At 41.7% G+C, this 22,059-nt stretch overlaps 1 protein-coding gene across 2 annotated transcripts in view; it reads right to left on the bottom strand.

The window, feature by feature from the left end:
- Nucleotides 1–22,059, bottom strand: part of WDFY1 (WD repeat and FYVE domain containing 1) — an 86,368-nt gene that overhangs the window by 40,121 nt on the left and 24,188 nt on the right. For both annotated transcript variants that reach the window (XM_032754346.2, XM_032754347.2), the window contains exons 2-5: nt 19,005–19,072; nt 13,216–13,289; nt 6,632–6,686; nt 1,892–2,042 (exon numbers count right to left, since the gene is read on the bottom strand). In XM_032754346.2, coding sequence (XP_032610237.1) covers nt 1,892–2,042; nt 6,632–6,686; nt 13,216–13,289; nt 19,005–19,072 — 348 coding nt within the window. The remainder of the gene's footprint in view (nt 1–1,891; nt 2,043–6,631; nt 6,687–13,215; nt 13,290–19,004; nt 19,073–22,059) is intronic.

Raw genomic sequence — 22,059 nt, 5'->3', positions numbered from 1 at the left:
CAACAGGAACTCACTGAGTGCCTGTTACTATATCAAGCAAGATCCCAGGAACTGGCAATAAAAAAAGAGCTGGTAGGGCAGACACACACGAAAACAAGTAGATATAATCAAGTACAATAAAGTGTCAAAGAGTAAAACTGATAACTACTGGGCTGGGTGCAATGGCTCACGCCTGTAATCTCAGCACTTTGGGAGGCCGAGGCGGGCAGATCACTTGAGGTCAGGAGTTCAAGACCAACCTGGCCAACATGGTGAAACTCTGTCTCTATTAAAAATACAAAAAATTAGCTGGACGTGGTGGCACACGCCTGTAATCCCAGTTACTCGGGAGGCTGAGGCAAGAGAACAGCTTGAACACAGGAGGCAGAGGTTGCAGTGAGCTGAGATGGTGCCACTGTACCACTCCAGCCTGGGTGACAGAGCAAGACTCTGTCTCAAAAAAAGAAAAAAAAGAAAAGAAAAAGAAATTGCTAATTACTGAAAATAGCAAGAAAACTCTGAAACGTAATGGTTATTTATGAAATGTCTCTGACAATAATGTAAATCTGACAGTAAATACAAGACATGAATCCATGTTTCTTTTGGCCTAGAGAATTTAGCTATAAATGAAGAGGATGATTCACTTTAAATTACTGTGGATAGTTTAATAATCCAAAATGCAGTTATTTGTGGTGGTAGTACACTTAAATTTAGAAAATATATTAACTATTGGTCACAACTCATTACTTTCTCAATTTGTGGTCATGGATATTTGTGGAAAACCAGAAATTTATACACGACATGTTAACTACTATTTATAATAGGAAAGCTATTTACAATAGGGTAACTATCACTCTTCCAAAACACGGGTCAAAAAGAGCACTGTAAACTAGGGCATGACTGTGATTCTGTGTCATTTTCTACAAATCCATTATGAGAGGCCTAGCACATAACAAAAACGCTTATGTAGCACATACTATATCAGAGTATTTTTTGCTTGTTTGATCCTAAAGTATATGGTACTATTTTAAATATCTCATGCTGTGCATTCATTTGTAGCAAACATTTTAAAGAAAGGCTTTCAATGGACGGAATTTTACTATGTCAGACATTCAACTCAGAGAGAAACTACTGTGGGGTGTCTGCCTGTTGTTAACCTTGATCTTGCCATCACTAAGATACACAGCAGGCAGAGGTATCCTTAGGTAAGGGCAAGCTCTACATGAAGCAAATTCCATGTAGTAGCAGGAATTTTTTAGGCCGTGATTTTTAGCATTTTGGGGGATTCTGAGCCATCTTTGAGAGTATTATAAGGATTATGGGTCCTCTCCACATACAAAAAAGCATTAAGCAAAAGTTTTGTGTAAAACTCCTTGTAGCCCATTTAGGAACAAACCCCAGGGCTATAAACCCTTAATATTCAGTATATATACTTACGGAGTCTGCAAATAACCAATTACTAGAAGACAAGATCCTTTTTTCCTTTCTTCGCACAATAAAAAGTCTTTCCATTAGAAACACAAAGATGTGAGAGGAAGGGTTTGCATTAATGGGCTTGGGTTTTCCACAATTTTGTATTAAAAACCTTTAGCACCTCCCAGCACAGAACAATTCATTTCATTATTTTTTTAATAAACCCAATTTACAGCAAAGAAAAGCAAATACGGAAGTTCTTGGATTTTCAGTGAAATATGTATTAGGTTGGTGCAAAAGTAATTGCAATTTTTGCAATTACTTTCCATGGTAAAAAAACAAACAAACAAACAAACAAAAAACGCAATTACTTTTGCACAAACTTAAATAGGTTTCATTCAGTCTTTAGATCTCAGTTAGCAATTTGGGATGAGATTCAGAACCAAACACCGAGAAGCAGAGGCCAGGGGAAGGAGAGGTCCGTGGCTCTGAAGGATACTGCAGACACGAAGCCCAGGACGTGAAGAAGTGCCTCCCGAGCATGTTCCCGCTCCGGGTGCACATCCAGCTCACACACTTGTCGTGGCCGGTACTGATCACCCACTCTGTGGCCAAGCTGAAGATAATCGCAGACACCCGGTTCTGATGAGCTGCAGGAACACAAAGGTGAAGAGACGTCATCTCCAGAAACAGCACTCTACGGGGAAGAACTGAGGCTCAGCCTCTCAATCTGCTCAGCCAGGACACAGCTGTGTACAAGAGTGTACTAGAAATGCCTGTCCTCTGTGAGTATATTTCAGACAACCCGCCCCAGCTCAACAAACTCACTAGCACAGGCTCTTTCCAAGGCCCTGCCCTCTGCTCCCCACAGGCGTGGCCACCAGAAGCTAGGAATCATTAAAGAGTAATGCCCAAGGAGAAATCAAATGATAGATTAGAGAATAGATTTTTTTTTTTTTTTTGCTATGCTCAAGAGAACATTTTTACTTTCCTGTAAAAAACTGTATGAACAAGAACCATGTGGAAAGCAGCAGTTGTAACAGTGCAATGTTTTAATCGTCTGTAACTTCAGTGTTTGGAACCTTCAGAAAACACTGGCATTCTAAATAAGAGCAATGGCAGTTTTCTAAAATTAAAAAATGGTGTTATGTGTTTTGTTTCTGGAATACTTTTTATCAGTGTGTAACATTTTATTATTCATAAAGACAAAGCTTTTGTAAAGTTCTCTATTCCAAAATAACAGCTGAGAATGAGGAAGGTATCCTGTCTGTTACCTAACTCTGGAAATATTTCCAGGTCAATTATAAGCCACACCGGGGCAGTGTAACCTGCCTTCTACTTCATCTGGTACAGAACTTTGCATGCAGCAGATGTTTAATAAGCATCCAGTCTGATGAATGAGTCAAAGGCCAGACAGAGAAACTGCTGACCTTGCTCTCAGCTGTACAGACTGCTTAGAAAGAACTGAAGGGCTCGCCCCAAAAGTCTACGTGAAGGTCAGATTCATCCACTGCTAAAAGGTTACACTGAACAATTAAATACTCATGAAGGATTCTGAAACTTAAAGGATGATATGACAGCTATTAATCTTAAATTCAGCTGGGCGCAGTGGCTCACACCTATAACCCCAGCACTTTGGGAGGCCGAGGCAGGAGGATTGTTTGAGGCCAGGAATTGGAGACCAGCCTGGGCAACAAAGCAAGACCCCATCTCTACAGAAAATTTTTAAAAACCAGCTGGGCATGGTGGCACTTGCTGTAGTCCTAGCTACTCAGCAGCCTGAGGTGGGAGGATCTCTTGAGCCCAGGAGTTGGAGGTTACATTGAGCTATGATTGCACCACTGCACTCCAGCCTGGGTAAGACAGTGAGACCTTGTCTCTAATTAAAAAATAAAAATTTAAAACTGAAAATAATGTTAAATTTGAGTAGGCCATATCGCGAAAGATCTGTCTCAGCGTCTGATGTGGAGCCTAATGCTTTTTCTGCTTTAATGATATTTAATTTGCATAAATACTTACAGGGTGTGTATTATTATATTGATTTTCAGGTAAGAAAACCGAGAAGCAAATATTAACTATTTATTAAATATTTATAAATATAAATTAAATGTAAATACTAATATATGCCCAAAGTCTAATAAGTGATAGATTAATTTGGTCTATCTGACTCAAAACACTTTTTCCACTAAATCTGTAGTTGTTAAACTCAGGCCAAACAGTCATAGGGTTTAAACTAGTTTGTGGTAAAGATGCTGTAGTGAATAGTCAGCTATTTTTTCCTGGGAAGAGCCATCCTATTTCTAAGATTATATCCTTTCTGCTGTTTGGTTTTTTTTAGATATCCTTTCTTTTATGAAAGTATGGTGAGATACAGTCATGCTTATTTTGCTTCATTTTTAGTTTTTAAACTCTCACTTGGCAAAATAAAAAATAAGCAATCCCTATATTAGTCCTCCAAATGTTTTCTAAAATGTTATTAGTCAATTAAATATAAAGGTCCAAGAACCACTGCACAAGAAACCTATGCTGCCTTATACCCCATAAAGAACTTTGACAACCAGCAGGGCATGGTGGCTCATGCCCGTAATCCCAGCATTTTGGAAGGCCGAGGCGGGAGGATCACTTGAGGCCAGGAGTTCAAGACCAGCCTGGCCAACATGGTGAAACCCCTTCTCTACTAAAAATACAAAAAATCAGCTGGCCGTGGTGGCTCACACCTGTAATCCCAGCTACTAGGTAGGCTGAGGCAGGAGAATCGACTGGACCCGGGAGGCAGAGGTTGCAGTGAGCCAAGATCATGCCACTGCACTCCAGTGTGGGCAACAGAGCAAGGCTCTTTCTCAAAAAAAAAAAAAAAAAAACACTTTGACAACCAAAATATAGATAATAACATGAGATGTGAATATGAAATAATTTGATCCTTAATGACAGATGAAAAATACACACACACACGCTTTAAAAAAAAAAAAAAAAAAAGGGACAGGGTCTCACTCTGTTGCCCAGGCTGGAGTGCAGTAGTCTGATGATGGCTCATTGTAATCTCTAAGTCCTGGGCTCAAGTGATCCTCCCACCTCGGCCTCCGAAGTAGCTGGGACTACAGTGTGTGCCACCATGGCTGGCTAATTTTTTATAGCAGTATGGTCTCTCTATGTTGCCCAGGCTGGTCTCAAACTCCTTGGCTTCTCAAAGTGCTAGGATTACAGGTGGGAGCTACCACAACTGGCCAGATGAAATAATTTATTAAGGAATTTGCCTTTTGACAAAAACATTGACCAGGCATTTAAGGGTCTCCAAGCCAGGCATTTAAAGGTCTCCAAACTCGTAGGTATATACCTCACAAAAGAATTTATGGATTCTTGATTATTTTAAAGATAAACCTGTATATGATAGCTGAGAATTCAAAGTTGCTTCTGATGTTATAATAACACCATAATGCTAGTACATTACTCAATGCAAGATTGTAAAGTGTTATCATTCATTGTTATAAAACAGTTTCCCTGACCAACATACTCCAAGGGCAAATGTATGGTCATTGTTACATCACTTTTCTCATATTTTATTTATTGATTTATTTTTGAGACGGAGTCTCGCTCTGTTGCCCAGGCGGGAGTGGAGTGGTGCACTCTCGGTTCCCTGCAACCTCCGCCTCCCGGGTTCAAGCGATTCTTCTGCCTCAGCCTCCTGAGCAGCTGGGACTACAGGCATGTGCCACCACACGCAGCTAATTTTTGTTATTTTTAGTAGAGGCGGATTTTCACCATGTTGGCCAGGCTGGCCTCAAACTCCTGACCTCAAGTGATGCACCTGCCTCAGCCTCCCAAAGTGCTGGGATTACAGGGGTGAGCCACCGTGCCTGGACGCTTTTCTCCTATTTTAAATTTGGAACAGGTGAAACAATATGTAGGGAAAGGCAATTTGGCCTTCTTATTAAAGTATCCTATTATTAGACCACATTCACCAAGATGAACAACACATATACACTCTAATTTTTACCTTTATCCACAAGCATTAAGTATAAAATTTTAGAAGTATAGAGTAAATGAAATGAGCCTAAATGTTATGTCTTCTGGTGAAGTTTCTGGGAATCAGCTAATTGGTCTGATGGGAATCCACAACTTAATCAAAATGCTTTAGTTTTGCGACTTCAATCTGAAGCTGTCATTGGGATCTTGCTTTTCTTAAGTTTTAAAATATTGAAATTTACAAAACAAAGTAAAAACTGAAAAAAAGGTATATGTCACAGATGCCACAAAGTATTGATAGCTTTGTAGTGAAAAGTGCTTACAATTCAGTTACAAAACACTCCAGCTCCCTGGGAATATGTGCAAAATCATAAATGGACATTCAGAAAAGATGACAAATGGTCAACATTAAATAAAGCTTAAATCATTTTCAAACTGAGAACTTTCTTGACTATTAAACAGGAAAAAGAAATTATAAGGCAGCAATGTTGTGAAGACTTCAAGAACAGGTATTCTCAGCCGCCACTTGCAGACTGTAAAAACTTGGACTATTGCTGTGAAGCAGTTTGCAAAATAAATCTAGGGCATTTAAAAAAACTTTTTAATGTCTGACCCTGTTATTCCACTTCGTAGGAATTTGTCTTTAAAAAAAAAAAGAAATTCCTCACTGAGCACCTAAGGATTTGTCTTAAATAATCAGAATTATAGAATTTGGCCAGGTGTGGTGGCTCACATCTGAATTCTAGCACTTTGGAAGACTGAGGTGGGAGGGTCACTTAAGGTCAGGAGTTCGAGATCAGCCTGGGCCACATACTGAGACCTCGTCTCTATTTAAACAAAACAAAACAGAAACAATGAATTATAGGATTAGAGTCAGAATAACAGTCGAGAATACCCACACACACACATGTGTATACACTTATTCAAGAATACACACACACATGTATACACATATCAAAAAATTGTACACACAGTTATATACACACACATACATGTATGAAGAGTAGTGTGCGTTATCAAAAAAATGGAAGCAGTACACATATCCAATAATAAAAGAATGGTTAATTAAATCTGACACATGTACCTGATATACAAAATTTTAAATGTTAATGAGCAAAAACGAGCTGAAATATCACTAAAAGACAACAGTCTCTTGCATTGTGGGGGTAACAAAACTAAAAAATGTGAAAATCTAATTTTCATCATAAGAGATGATGTTATAGTTCTGTGTATGTCTACATGTATGTGTACGCAAGATAATGTGTATTATAATTACCTGGGTAGGTCTTGATAAAGTTCATTTTATTAAAATCTTCAGAAACGTGAAATTCCTAAAAGCAAATACACAAAATTAAAAATTAAAAAAGAGTTATGGTTTTAAAAAACAACAGAAACTTAACTTTCAAAAATGAAGTAAAATCTAAAAATGATTATCACAAGACCTGGGACTTCAGACGAGTTATTTAGGAATGATATGAATTGCTTCTTTCACCAGACCTGTCCTCAGGCCAACATTGCTTTGGGAGAACAGACCAAATTGAATGAAGTAAGTGCTGCTGATCAGCATGGGATTTGTGTCCACTTCTTCCTGCCCAAATCAGCACTCTGTATTCCTTCTCCCTCCTACTACAAAACTTTATTCTCTTAGTGACACAAAAAATCCCTCAAGACACTGCATATTAAAGCAAAACTGCAAAGACCCCTCTCTAACAGAGCTCTCAGCTACAGTAAAAACAGGGCACTGGGTAGCTCAGCAATTTAGTGGGGGAAAGTACACCTATTTAATATACAAACACAACAACAACAAAAGAGAAATTTTGAGATTGTAGGTGGTTTTTGTCTTTTTATGCTCCCGTATTTTCCAAATTTTATTTATTTATTTATTTATTTAGAGACAGAGTTTAGCTCTTGTTGCTTCCTCGGCTCACTGCAACCTCTGCCTCCCGGGTTCAAGCGATTCTCCTGCCTCAGCCTCCCGACTAGCTGGGATTACAGAAGTGCACCACCACACCCAGCTGATTTTTGTATTTTTAATAGAGATGGGGTTTCACCATGTTGGCTAGGATGGTCTCGAACTCCTGACCTCAGGTGATCCACCCACCTTAGCCTCCCAAAGTGCTGGGATTACAGGCGTGAGCCACTGCACCTGGCCCCAAACTTTCTATAGATGTAATACTTTATAACTTGGAAAAGAAATTTAAAGTACATGTGTTTTATTGCAAAAAAATCAACCTCAACATAAAACTATGAAGATAAAACTCTAAAGAAAAATCACTAATTACTACTACCATTATTATTATTATTATTATTATTATTATTATTATTATTATTATTATTATATTATTTTGAGACAGAGTCTCACTCTGTCAACCAGGCTGGAGTACAGTGATGCAATCTCAGCTCACTGTAACCTCCGCCTCCTGGGTTCAAGCGATTCTTGTGCCTCAGAGTCCTGAGTAACTGGGACTAAAGGTGCGAGCCACCATACCCAGCTAATTTTTTTGTATTTTTAGTACAGACGGGGTTTCACCATGTTGGCCAGCCTGGTCTTGAACTCACAGCCTCAAGTGATCCACCCCCCCTTGGCCTCCCAAAGTGCTAGGATTACAGGCATGAGCCATTATGCCCAGCCAAGAATACTATTATTGATCAATGCTAAATTGACATGGATATTATGAATTGCTGACAGACCAGAGTGAGGGGGGAAAAAAGCACACAAAAGAATACAGATTTCTTGTTTTCCATCTTGTTTTTGCAAAGTAGAAAAAATGTATCAGCACTGTATATATTAATCTGTATTCAGTGGAAAAGCAATTGATCAATTGCTAACTAATGCTAAATTGGATTTGCATTGTCCCTTTCCATTGAACAACTGTAACAGTTCTTATGTGCCATCCTATAATGACAGTCTCCCCTTGAACTGAAGGCCTCAAGAAGGGTCCCTAGGGAGATGAATGCACCAGCACTGCACCACTGCACTATATGAAGCTTATACCTAGTGGCTTCTCATTATATGTGTGTATGCACATCATGATATTTCTATAAAATTTTCTGAAGGCTAAAACGGAGAGCTTCGGCATTCACTACTGTGTCATGCATTTCCAGCACCCTCACCTGCCGCCTGCTGCTGTGTGAACTGCATGGGCAGGGAGCCTGTCCCTTCCACTGGATCTTTCTTCTCAGCCCTTACATCAAGGCTGCTGCTTCTTTTTTTTTTTTTTTTTTTCTCCTTCTTTTGAGACAGGGTCTTGTTCTGCCATCCAGGCTGGAGTGCAGTGGTGCAATCTCTGCTCACTGTAACCTCCACTTCCCAGGCTCAAGTGATCCTCCCACCTCAGCCTCCTGAGTAGTGGGGCTACATGGGTATGCCACCACACTAAGCTAATTTTTTTATTTTTTGTAGAGATGAAGTCTCACTATATTGCTCAGGCTGGTCTCTAACTCCTGGGCTCAATCCTCCTGCCTCAGCCTCCCAAAGTGCTGAGATTATTGGCATGAGCCACCACACCTGGTCCAACGCTGCTTCTTTCATTAAAAAAAAAAAAACAATGAAACTCTCATAACTATACTTCTACTTTCCTTGACCCCTTCTCAGCCAAAAGCTTCTCTAGTGACCAGCCCACTCTGGTTACCCTCAGGCTCTCTGGCTCCCTCATTTCCCAGTCACACTTCAGTGCATGGCTCACCAGGGATACCCCACTGCATGGAAAGGCTCTTCTTGTTATCAGTAGCTGCCTTCTAAGTGCCATCCCGAGGGCACTAGCCAGGCCCAATTTCATCCTCTCCCTCCTGCCCTTGACACCTTTACTCACCTCCCCACTGCAACTCACTGCCCTCCGGCTTCTGTGGCTGCACTGTCCTGGCTGGCTCTCCTCCCACTTTGCCCATTCTTCCTGTCTCTCCTTTAGGCTCCCAGTCCTCTGGCTTTTCTTTAAATATTGACACTTCCCTAGGAATGTGACCTTGGCCCTCTGCTTTTCTCAGTCTACCCGCTCTCTCTAGTTCACGGCAGCCACCGTTGTAGTTTCCTCTGACGTCTATGTTCAGCGAACTCCCAACCCCTGCCCAGACCAAACCCTGAGGTTCAGTTCTCAAAATACCCAAGGTCAGTTCTCAAAACTGAACTCATCACCTTTCCCCAAAATAGATCAGCATCTTTTCTGTCTCTGAAGACAGCTAACTCCTGGCTAGAAACCTGAAAGTCATCTTAAAGCTGCTCTCTATTTCAACACGCACCTTTATTCACACACCCAGCCCTGCTTCCCAGACAGTTCTTGAGGCCACAGCCTCTTCTCCATCACTACCCCAGTGTTTCATGATTTCACACTGGGGTCCAGAGGCAGCCTCCTAACTGGCACCTGCACTTTCAGCCTTGTCCCTTCAAAGCCTGCTACACATTTCTGAGCTGACAAAACCCAGAAACCTGCTCCTGCTCCTCAGTGGTTTTAGCGAAACCGTGTAGTTTCCCTAAAGCACTTGATCCTAGGGTTCACCTGGAGGACTTGCCACTTATTATACAGATCCCCAGCTCTCTCCCTAGTGATTCCAAAGCTCTGGGTCTGGCATAGAGCCGGGGAATCTGTATTTTAGTAAGTTCCCTCAGTGATTGGCATGACTACGCAAGGTCAGGAAATTCAGCTTACATAAGGTGGTCTGGACCCCTTAAAGTCACACTCAAGGATCATCATTTCCCCTCCTCCCTGGCTGGCCTCCCCTTTGACCCCACTCCAAAACACTGTCATTATTTAGGCCGCAGGTCTGGGCCCTGACTTCTTTCATTCCCCGCCCCCAGCTACTCACAGTCATTCTTGTGGCTTGAAAAATGACCTGATGATGATGCCCTCTGCCCAGACCTCTCTGGGACTCCAGTTTTGTTTATCCTGTGCCAACTTCACATGGCCAGTTGGAAGCTCACTGGTATCTTAAACTAGGCTGGCTCTCACTGTCTCCTCTCCCTCCAACTGCCTTCCCTGCCCAGCCTTACCCTTCTCAGCAAACAATACTACTTCCTACCCAGCTGCTCAAGCCAAAAACCTGGCTGTCACCTGATCTCTTCCTCTCCTCTACACAGCCAACTTATCTCAGATGTCTCCAAGACTTATCTCAAGTCCATCCACTTGTCCTTCTTCATGGCCACCGTCCTTTCACCCAGGCCGCTAAAACAGTCTGATTCTCCCACCACCACTCTGGCCGTGCTTCAATCCGTTCTCCACCCAGCAGTTAGGGGGATCTTTGAAAAATATAAATTATATCATGCTATTCATCTGCTGAAAACACTTCAACAGCTTCTCACTGCAATTACAATAAAATTTAAAGCTTTACCCAGACCTACAAGACCTTGCATGACCTGGCCTCTGCCCAATTCTCCAGTCGCCCTAGGGTGCCTCCCTATCGCCCCGCACCATCAAGCCACTATAACATTGACTTCTGGAAACTCTTCCCTGGCTCTCTACCTGGCTGGCTCTGTGACAAAGACGCCAAGAAAATTAAATGGGAAAAAAAAGTCTTTTCAACAATTGGTGCGGGGATAAATGGATGTCCACATATAAAAGAATAAATGTGGAACCCCTCCCTGATACCACTATAAGAATTAACTTACAATAAATCAAAGATCTAAATGTAAAGCTAAACATAAAACTCTCAGAAGAAAATACAGGTGTAAATCTTGATGATTTATACTTATCTTTACAGATATAAATGACCTTGGATTAGGCAATAGTTTCTTAGATATGGTATCTAAAGCTTAAGTAGCCAAAAAAAAAAAGATAAATTGGACTTCACCAAACTTAAAAAAAAAAAAAGTAAAAAGGCAGCTCTTAGGAGAAGATATTTGCAGATCATATATCTGATAAAGGTCTAGTATCTAACATACAGAAAAAAACTCTTACAAGTCAACAATTAAAAAATACTCTATTAAAAATGGGCAAAGGACTTAAATAGATATTTCTCCAAAGAAGATATAAATGACCAACAAGCACCTAAGAAGATTCTCAACATCACTAGTCATTAGGAAAACGCGAATCAAAACCACAATCTGGTACCATTTCACACCCACCAGGATGACCATAACAAAAACAAAGCAAAACAAAACAAGCAGAAAATAACAAGTGTTAACAAGGATTTGGAGAGCCAGAACCCTTGTGTGTTGCTGGTGGGAATGTAAATGGTGCAGCCACTATGGAAAACAGTTTGGTAGTTGCTTAAAAGTTCAATATAGGCCGGGCGCGGTGGCTCATGCCTGTAATCCCAGCACTTTGGGAGGCCGAGGCGGGCGGATCACGAGGTCAGGAGATCAAGACCACGGTGAAACCCCGTCTCTACTAAAAATACAAAAAATTAGCCGGGCGCGGTGGCAGGCGCCTGTAGTCCCAGCTACTCAGGAGGCTGAGGCAGGAGAATGGCGTGAACCCAGGAGGCGGAGCTTGCAGTGAGCTGAGATCGCGCCACTGCACTCCAGCCTGAGTGACAGAGCCAGACTCCGTCTCAAAAAAAAATAGTCACCGTATGATCCAGCAATTCCACTCCTAGGTATACATACCCAAGAGAATAGAAAAAAATATGTTCATACAAAAACATGTACATGAATTTTCATAGCAACATTATTGATAATAGCCAAAAGATGAAAACAACCCAAATGTCTATCAACTAATAAAGGGATCAACCAAGTGCAGCATAGAATACTAACCACTGCAAAAAGAATTAATTAATTCAAACAGGCATGAATCTTAAAAACATTATGCTAAGTGAAAGACAGACATAAAAGGCCACACATATTATATGAGTCTATTTATATAAAGTGTCTAAAATAGGCAAATCCTTGGATTCTGTAAATTAGTGATTTCCAGGAGCTGGGGGAAGGGGCAATGGAGAGTGAGTGCTAATGGGTATGGGATTTTGTTGCAGGGAGGGGTGATGAAAATATTCTGGAATTAGAGAATGGTAATGGTTGCACAATCTTATGAATATACTACAAGACCACAGAATTATATACTTTAAAATGGTAACTATGTTATATAAGTTATATTTCAATTAAAAAAATAAGTATATACATATAATTTGATGCACAAAAATGCCAGTCTATAACAGACTAGAAACTTGAATATCAGGTCCTTTGCCAAAGATAGTTTGAGAAGTATTGCCTTAAAGAGTTCTGTGAGTTGCTGGCTGAATGGCCACACACACACACACACACACACACACACACACACACACACACAGTGACAGAGGCTCTCCACCATCACAGCTGAGGGATGGGGGCTGCTGTAGGTGACATATTCACTCTATGAAGGCTATGATCTGTGGGTCAGCCTGAGCACCCAGCTATCAATTATGACAGCATTCTGAGCTCCAAGAAATTGGTTTAAAATTAAGCAGTAATTTAATTTAATCCATTTTTGACCTAATAGCTATACTGAATTAAACTTTTTTTTTTTTTTTTTTTTGAGACATGGTTTCCCTCTGTTGCCCAGGTGAAAGTGCAGTGGTGCAATCTCACCTAACCGCAGCCTTGACCTCCTAGGCTCAAGCCATCTTCCCACCTCAGTCTCCTAAGCAGCTGGGACCACAGGCGTGCACCACTACCAACTAATTTTTTTGATTTTTCGTAGAGATGAGGTCTCACTATGTTACCCAGGCTGGTCTCAAACTCCTGGGCTCAAGCGATCTGCCCGCCTTGGCCTCCTAAAGTGCTGGGATTACAGATGTGAGCCACCGTGCCTGGCCTAAATTAAACATTTTTCATGCCAAACAATCGAGCATCCATTGTTAATCCAAAGTTAACTGGCCAATATGGGACATGGGAGGTCAATATAAAGAATATAATATAAAGAACGTAATAAACACATTCTAAAAGCTACCTACCATTACGGCTCCATTATCCTGGCCCACAAATATCCGTCTGCTGTCATGATGGTAAGCCATAGCAGAGCAAGGAGCTGCCAGAAAGACAAAGACCACATTACCAGCAACGCTAAGCACTTTAAGTCATTCTTCAAAGTGATTGATTAAGAACTACATGATTAAGAACTGTATAATTTAGGTTCACTGAAAGAGGGTAAAATGTTTTATAAAAATTACGTATTGAAAATGTTATTAAAGTTCTCTCTGTTGTCTTAGTTTAAAACCTTGATTTTACAAATCTTCTTAGTTATTTCGATAATGCTGGGTGAAGCGAGCCAGCATGAAGTTTCATCTGACTGAAAGTCCTACCTGTAGTCTGGCAAGCCTTCGGGACCAGTGCGTGTAGTGTGTGACCTGCTGCCCAAACGCTCAGGAGGTCATCCCGCCCCTGCCACCCTTCCCATCAAATGTCAAAGAGTAGCTGTGCAAAGATGGGTTCCCAGCACCAGAATTCCCATTCTATGGCATATGTGAGCATATGTGAGGTACAGATATATGGCATACGTGAGTTGTGAGGTGCAGACAGGTTTCCTTGTCCATAGCAGTCTTATGTGACTGGAAGAACAGCTGCCTCTCCTCATGTAAACACTCCTTCCATGTTCTACCCTACCTTCTTCCAGAAATCACAGGCTAGAGAATGAGTTTCAGAAAGGAGAAATTCTAAATTGTCTCCTTTTACCAAAAATTAGAATTACAGTGATTTATACATTGGAACGTTTGGAAAAAAAATTTTGGATTTGTTTCAGCCTAAGGAATTTTAGTTAGCAATGGAAGAACCAAAACAAGGAAATGCACGCTAGGGAAAAACAAAACAAAACAAACAAATTTGAATTTACTTTGGAATAAAACTTCTCTTAAAAGACGGGTGGGTAGGGTGGCTCATGCCTGTAATCTCAGCACTTTGGGAGGCCAAGGTAGGAGGATTGCTTGAGGCCAGGAGTTGAGACCAGCCTGAGCAACATAGTGAGACTCCATCTCAAAAAAAAAAAGATAAAAGAAAAATATCTTTTAAATGAAGTCACCATTTGAATATAGTTTAAAGTTCTCTCTCTAGTAGGCTGATATCCTCGCCAAAGGAAGGAAGTAAACTATAATACTGGATTGTACCCCAAAGCAAAGACATAGCTAATTGCATGATCAGACCATAGACACTGTTTCAGTTGCATCCAAGAACTATGTAGTTGGCTCTGAAAGGTACGTACTGAAATTGTGCACAAAACAATTAGAATTGACCATGAGCCTGTATACCCTTATCCAACATAGTGATGTTTGAGATTAAAAGAACGATCAAGTTTAAGTATTATGACCACAAAGATATATATACATATCTTTATACAATCAAAATGTTCTTTAATAAACCATGCATACACTTATCTTTGACAAATCAAATCACGCTTTGATGCGTTTAGAGATTCACTGTCATCATTTTTGCTTGCTTTCTAGCTGGCACTAAATGCATTAGTTTTAAGCTTCTTTTCAATTTTTTTAATGCCCAACCCTATAACAAACAACATAAATATGTAAAAATCCCTCTTTTGTGTAAAAATTACAAAGTGCTGGGTAACTTTATGAAGCCAAACAACTACAACATTTGAAAAAGAAAAGAAAGGCTTCCTTAGTTTGTTTTGTATTATATAGTAATATCCTGGCTCTCTCCCTAGAAAGGAGGTTTCTAATTGAGATAAGCAATATAAATTTAATGTAGAAGGGGAGGGGTTGGATATAAAGCAAAATAGGAATCATCTTTCAATCAGTTAGCTTTTTTTTTGTTTTTGAGATGGTGTCTCGCTGTCACTCAGGCTGGAGGGCAGTGGTGCAATCTCAGCTCACTGCAACCTCCGCCACCTGGGTTCAAGCGGTTCTCCTGTCTCAGCCTCCTGAGTAGCTGAGATTACAGACACCCACCACCACACCAGGCTAATTCTTGTATTTTTAGTACAGACAGGGTTTCAACATGTTGGCCAGGCCAATCTCGAACTCCTGACCTCAAATGATCAGCCTGCCTCGGCTTCCCAAAGTTCTGGGAACACAGGCATGAGCCACCGTGCCCAGCCAAGTCAATGAACTTTTAAAAAGCCATCACTGCAGTCCAAAATCAAATGTTTAAAACTTTGGATCACACCAAAGGGCCAAATTCAGCTGACTGCATATTTTGTTAATAAATACTTTTTTTTTTTTGGAACATGGTCAGACCTTTTCATTTATGATTGCTTGCATGCTCCATTTATGTATAACTTATGATTGCTCACATGCAACATTTATGTCTTGTTTATGACTGCTTGCATGCTAGGAAGGCAGAATTGAGTGTCACAGAGATTGGCCCACATAGTCCAAATGTTTACTGTCTGGCCCTTTGCACAAAAAGTGTGTGGACCTACCCATTACTGTGGTGAGAAGCATAGGTTTGGAGTCATAGATGAGCATGGATTGGAATTCCAACGACAAGCAACCAACTTAACCCTTCTAACCTCAGCTTGCTTATTCACAAAATGGTAAAAATATTATCTGCCTTGCATAGCTGTTGTGATGGTTTCATAAAATTATATTACCAAAAAAAGGCATGAAGTACACAGTAAAGATAGAAGCCAAGAGTTACCATTTTTCTTCAGCTAAAGCAGATTCTGAAAGTTATTTTTTATGTGAGGTAATGTTATAGAACATAATTGGACTGCATATAGCAATATACTAAGGCTTGGCTTATTGATCACTCTGTCAAGTCACAGGAAAAAGTTTAAATTGGTGGATATAACCACTAAGACATCCTAAATTGGATAATCTGCAGATAGCTTTTAGAACTAACATGACATTCTTTTTGTATCCTAAATTTAATTTTGAAATAAAAAGTCATTCTAAAACAGACATGCAGTTATTTCTCACAATTCATTCACTCTGTTTTCTTAGTGTGGTGTACCTGCAGTTTTATCAGCAGATATAGGTACAAATAGAAGCAATAAAGAAGCATCTAGAAGTAACCCACTGAACATGTGCAGATACAAACATGCAGGTGTCGACTACCCACTGCGAAGCTGTGTCTATTCTTTCAAGTTCCTCCTTCCTGAGCTAGAAGCTCCTTCAGGAGGGGACAGTTAAGTCAAGTTAGAAAGGGCTGAAGACAGAGAGATCCACTGCCACTTGCCCGAGATCTAACAGCCAAGAGAGCACACACATTTCTACTACTAAGGTTTTGGCGTCCTGGGAGAGAAATTCATTACAAAGTTGTACTATTTGGGGGAAATGCAAGTCAAGGAGTAACTGAACTAAAAATGGGACAAAATCCATCTCAGTCTCTGTCTCTATTCTAATGAGCATGAACTTCATGGTTAAGGACTCAGGGAGATTAAGCTATGACCAAAATGCTAATGATGGTGGAAGGGAAGAGTGGGAAGCATAAGAGCCATAGTATTAACAAAATTTTCCCCAGTGATGACAAAACATTTCCCAGCACTGATATGCACTCCTCAGGCTGTTGCTACTTCCAGCTCTCAGATCTATCTCTGGGTCACTGGAAAGTAAGGAGTCAGCCTAACAGAAGTCTTTTTGGGAGACTGGGGCGGGTTGGGTAACAGGTGGGCTCAGAGGCCCAGGATGTCCCACCTACCTCTGCCCTGCTGCCAAAATTTCCAAAGTAAATTTATCAGACAGGCTCCATAAGCACCTTCACTAAGACATCGGTTACTTCATATCTCAAGGTGAGAATTTAGTGTGAGAACCAAGGTTATGCATCCACAGTACATGCAGGCATGGGTAACAGAAGAGATGCCACTGCTTGGCACAATAAATTATGATCAGGTTTTCAAGAAGTCTTCAAACGTCCTATGTATTATAAAGCTTTACTACTCCTTTCATAATAGTTATCTTTATACCAGGGTTCCAAAAGGTCTCTCTCAATTTCACGGAATGACTACCAAGACAGAGAAGCTGGCCAGCCTGCCCAGGCTGTTGGTAGAAGGCAGAAAAATAAAAAATCCTAATAAACTACTAACCTTTTGTGAAAATTATTACAGAACCTAAATGCTGCATGCACAATGAAATATATGTATAAAGGAGAAAGTGCTACCAGAGGAGGAGGTGCCTGAGAGGATGACTCAAGCTGATGAGATGTAGTTTGCTGAATAACTGGCTGCTCTGTCTTTATAACAAACTCCACAGCCCTGGAATACCTCTTAAGAAAGCAGTGGACAGCATCAGCAGCATCTGCAACCACTGTCAAGAGCTCTTCTTTGGAAAACTTGATAATGGTCTTCAGTAACAAACCATCGAGCATGCACTAAAGCCTTTTTTCTTTTCTTAGGGGCGGTCCTCTGTGTATTCAAACCCTTAACTGAGGAAAATCACTCATTAAGGACCAAACCTCAAGGAAATTAGCAGCTATGGAGGCCTCCTGTCCAGCTACTTGGCATAACGGAGTTGACTCCCTGTTTGAACTTTGGTGACATCCAGGCATTCTCTACAGGGCTTTCTTTTCAAGAAAGGTTGAAAAAAATGAAGTGGGAGACCAAGATGGTGATGCTGCTTAGATTCACATGAAGGGCTACAGTTTATGTGTCATCTTATGTCAGTATATCCCAGGGCTGATTTTTTTTGTTTTTGTGTGTGTGTGTGTGTGTGTGTGTTGTTTTTTGTTTTTTTTTTTTTTTTGAGATGGAGTTTTGCTCTTGTTGCCCAGGCTGGAGTGCAGTGGTGTGATCTCGGCTCACTGCAACCTCTGCTTCCTGGGTTCGAGCGATTCTCCTGCCTCAGCCTCCTGAGTAGCTGGGATTACAGGCATGTGCCACCATGCCCGGCTAATTTGTATTTTTAATAGAGATGGGGTTTCATCATGTTGGTCAGGCTGGTCTCAAACTTCCAACCTCAGGTGATCCACCCGCCTAGGCCTCCCAAAGTGCTGGGATTACGGGCATGAGCCACCGCGCCCGGCCTCCAGGGCCGCTTTAAAGTCTCAAAGCAGAAGCTTCATTGTCCAGATTTATTTACAGAACATAACTGACTGCTGAGAAAATTATCTATTTAGAATGCGTTGTACCTTGGACCATGTCTCTCAATAGGTCCAGAGGTTTGTGAAAAGGTTGGGCAGTCATGAAGCTATGCAGGGCACAGTCCTTTCTTAGTGTTGATATCAGCTACTACAAAGGACAAAGTTACTACTAACATAAGTTGGCCAAATTAAGACAAAGAAAAATCCAGGAGAACATGTTCATTTTCCTATTTTTTTTTTTCAGTTTTGCTCAAGTCTGCTTCAGTTAAGCCATAGACTCAACTTCCTTTGCAAAAGAAAAGGACTTTTCCTGCAGTTTATTACAGCCTGCCAGAGGTATTAGGCAACTAAGAAACTCATTTTGAAATCTAGCAGCAATATTTTATCAGACATTTTTAAACTTATTTATTATTTTTATTTTTTTGAGACAGAGTCTTGCTCTGTCGCCCAGACGGGAGTGCTGTGGAGTGACCTTGAGTCACTGCAACCTCCGCCTCTGGGTTTAAGTGATTCTCCTGCCTCAGCCTCCTGAGTAGCTGGGATTACAGGCACACGCCACCACACTCAGCTAATTTTGTATTTTTAGTAGAGACGGGCTTTCGCCATGTTGGCCAGGCTGGTCTCGAACTCCTGATCTCAGGTGATCCACACACCTTGGCCTCTCAAAATGCTGGGATTACAGGTGTGAGCCACCATACTCAACCGACATTTTGAAATTTAAATCATCAAAAACATTAGAGACACTTCTCTCAAATAGAACAGTTCAGGTACTTACAGGCCATTGTGTGGTAAATGCTGGGCCAGTACTGACCACTGTCTCTTTTCAGCCATACCCGGATGGTTCTGTAGAGAAAAGAAAACAAAAAATAGAGTAGTTTTTAGTAATTTTATCTTTTGTGTTCCATGAGAACTTAATTTTTAAAATTTGTTTAATACTATTTCCTAACTGACCTTATAAAATTAACTGGACAAACTGGACAAATATATACATATATGTACACATACATATATAGTATATAACATATATTATATACAGATACATATATAGCATATCATATATGCACATCATATACGTATACATACTATATATAGTCACATAAAGTATGATGATATAAGGTAAGTTATGCAGTACCTATGAATCAGAATTTCAAATCATTTTAATAATATGAAAATGTTCAGCTGGGTGCAGTGGCTCATGCCTGTAATCTCAGCATATTGGGAGGCCAAGGCAGGCGGATCATGAGGTCAGGAGATCAAGACCATCCTGGCTAACACGGTGAAACCCCGTCTCTACTAAAAATACAAAAAACATTTAGCTGGGCATGGTGGTGGGCGCCTGTAGTCCCAGCTACTCAGGAGTCTGAGGCAGGAGAATGGCATGAACCTGGGAGGCGGAGCTTGCAGTGAGCCGAGATCGCACCACTGCACTCCAGCCTGGGCTACAGAGCAAGACTCCGTCTCAAAAAAAAAAAAAAGAAAAAGAAAATGTTCATTACAAAATGACATAGAAAGAAAACAGAACTGTTAACTGCTTTTCTTGGTAAAAACAAATTGTGTGCACTTGGTAGTAGACCGTCTGGGCCGAGAGGAAGGCGGTGGCTGTGAGAAGGAAGAGGCTCATGGAGGAGTGCCATGGAGAGGGGTGCCACGCACACCGGGAGCACACAGCAGGCTCGGGCTTGGGCATGGCAATTCTGCCTTCTGCACCCTGGAGGAAATCATTCCACATCACATCTCTGGGGCCCTCTTTCATTGGAACACGCACAGGGCCATGAGGAAATCCTGTGCACATGCAGGAAAATGACAAACGACCAAAGTAGCCAAAGTTTAATATTCAGGTTTATGACCTCAGAGAAACAATGGGAGCCCTGCGGTTCCTGCTCCTGTACTCTCAGGGCCTCTGGGTGCCAGGCCTCTCCATCTCCTGCATCCTGAGGATGCCAGGGACTCCGCGGGTGATCGCCCTGCTCTGCCTCTGTAGTTACTCATAACCAGCTTGTTGTCCCCATTGCCAACTCTGTGACAATCACTTTTATATTTCTCATTCATTCATTTATTTATTTATGAGACAGAGTCTCGCTCTGTCACCCAGGTTGGAGTGCAGTGGCACGATCTCAGCTCACTGCAACCTCCACCACCCGGGTTCAAGGGATTCTCCTGCCTCAGCCTCTCAAGTAGCTGGGATTACAGGTGCACGCCACCACGCCCAGCTAATTTTTGTATTTTTAGTAGAGATGGGGTTTCATCATGTTGGCCAGGCTGGTCACGAACTCCTGACCTCAAGTGATCTGCCTGCCTTGGCCTTCCAAAGTGCTGGGATTACAGGCGTGAGTCATTTTTTAAGACGCAGTCTCACTCTGTGGCCCAGGCTGGAGTGCAGTGGTGCAATCACGGCTCATAGCAGCCTTGACTTCCCAGGCTCAAGCAATCCTCCCACCTCAGGACCCCAAGGTGCTGGTATTGGAGGCATGAGCCACCACACCTGACCCATTTTTGTATTTCTAACAGGGCAGTGTAGATTCTGGCATAAGTAGGAGCTGAATAAATGTTTACACCCTTAATCTAAAATACATGAAGCCTAAATATTGATACTATATGTTTCCAGTTTTGAGGCCAAGACAAGTAAAACTGGGTGGTGGGATGCATAGGCAGCGTGTCCTGGAGGCAGTGTCCTCCCTGACCCTTGAGACCAGGGAGACCCTCACACACCCTGACCACAGCACTTCCCAGGAGGTTCATCCACTCTCTCCTCGACGCAGTGCCAATTACCACAAGGCCTGCAAGCCAGACCCATGCAAGCACAAGGCGGAAACCATTTGTTTGTGGCAATGAAGGGCATGATAGGACTTTCGTCAGGGAGTACCACCTGAGTCCCCGTGTCCTCATTCACACTGGAGGAAAGCTGTGCAGCTGGTGGCTATAAGCAAAAATTCAACACAAAATCAAACTTGAAGAAATATCTTCAACACAAACATGAAAATGCACAAAGACAACAGGTATGTGATTTGAAGGCTGTCAGAAGATCTTTAAGAAGCATCAGCAGCTGGACATCCACCAGGGCCAGCACGCCAGTGACCCGCTGCTCAAGTGTTCCCCGGGGGGATCAGGAAGCACCCATCGCACCCAGCAGGCTGGGCCCATGCGGCCAGGCCCATGAGGGCTGCACAGTATATGGCAAAGGGATGTTCCTTGGTGGCCAGAACATAGAACTTTTGAAACGTGAGAGAAACTCCTAAGAAGGAAATATTAATAACATGTGCAGTATGCCAGAACACATTTACATGGAAAGATGATTTTCAGCAGCACATGAAAACACATCCAAGAAAGGGACATGGGTCGCTGTCCAAGAGAAGAACAGAGGGGAACCTGCACAGCTGTATGTAACCTCCAGAGCCACAGTCTCCTTTCAGGAGTAAGAGTGCCCTGTTGTGTGTGAACACGCTGGCTGTGGGAAGCCTTGCAATAAAACAAAGTCTCACCAGGCATGGCTGATGCAGGATCCTGACAAGAAAATGGAGCTCAAAGTAAAACCATCTCTTGAAAAATGGAGTTTGGCCCTTGCCTCAGTGGATGCATCCCTCCTCAAGGGAAAAAGATGGGCAAGGCTTATCTTTGCTTAAAACAGAGAACGGCTGAATCGTACGCAAGACAAGGTACTCTCAACAGTGGCTATCCTCGCCTTCAGCTAAGCATCACATCACTTTGTTTACAGACTGCGGACCAGTGGGCCTGGTTACCTTCCCTCAGAAGTCTGTTTTTCTTTATTAAAATCACTGATGTAGAACAGCAACAAAAAATACAAGTCAAACTGGTCAGAGACCAGAGAGACA

This window comes from Hylobates moloch, unplaced genomic scaffold (genome assembly GCF_009828535.3).
Source record: "Hylobates moloch isolate HMO894 unplaced genomic scaffold, HMol_V3 SCAFFOLD_1, whole genome shotgun sequence".
NCBI classification, from domain to species: domain Eukaryota; kingdom Metazoa; phylum Chordata; class Mammalia; order Primates; family Hylobatidae; genus Hylobates; species Hylobates moloch.
Note: the sequence above shows the minus strand (reverse complement) of the source record. Positions and strands in the feature narration are given on the sequence as shown.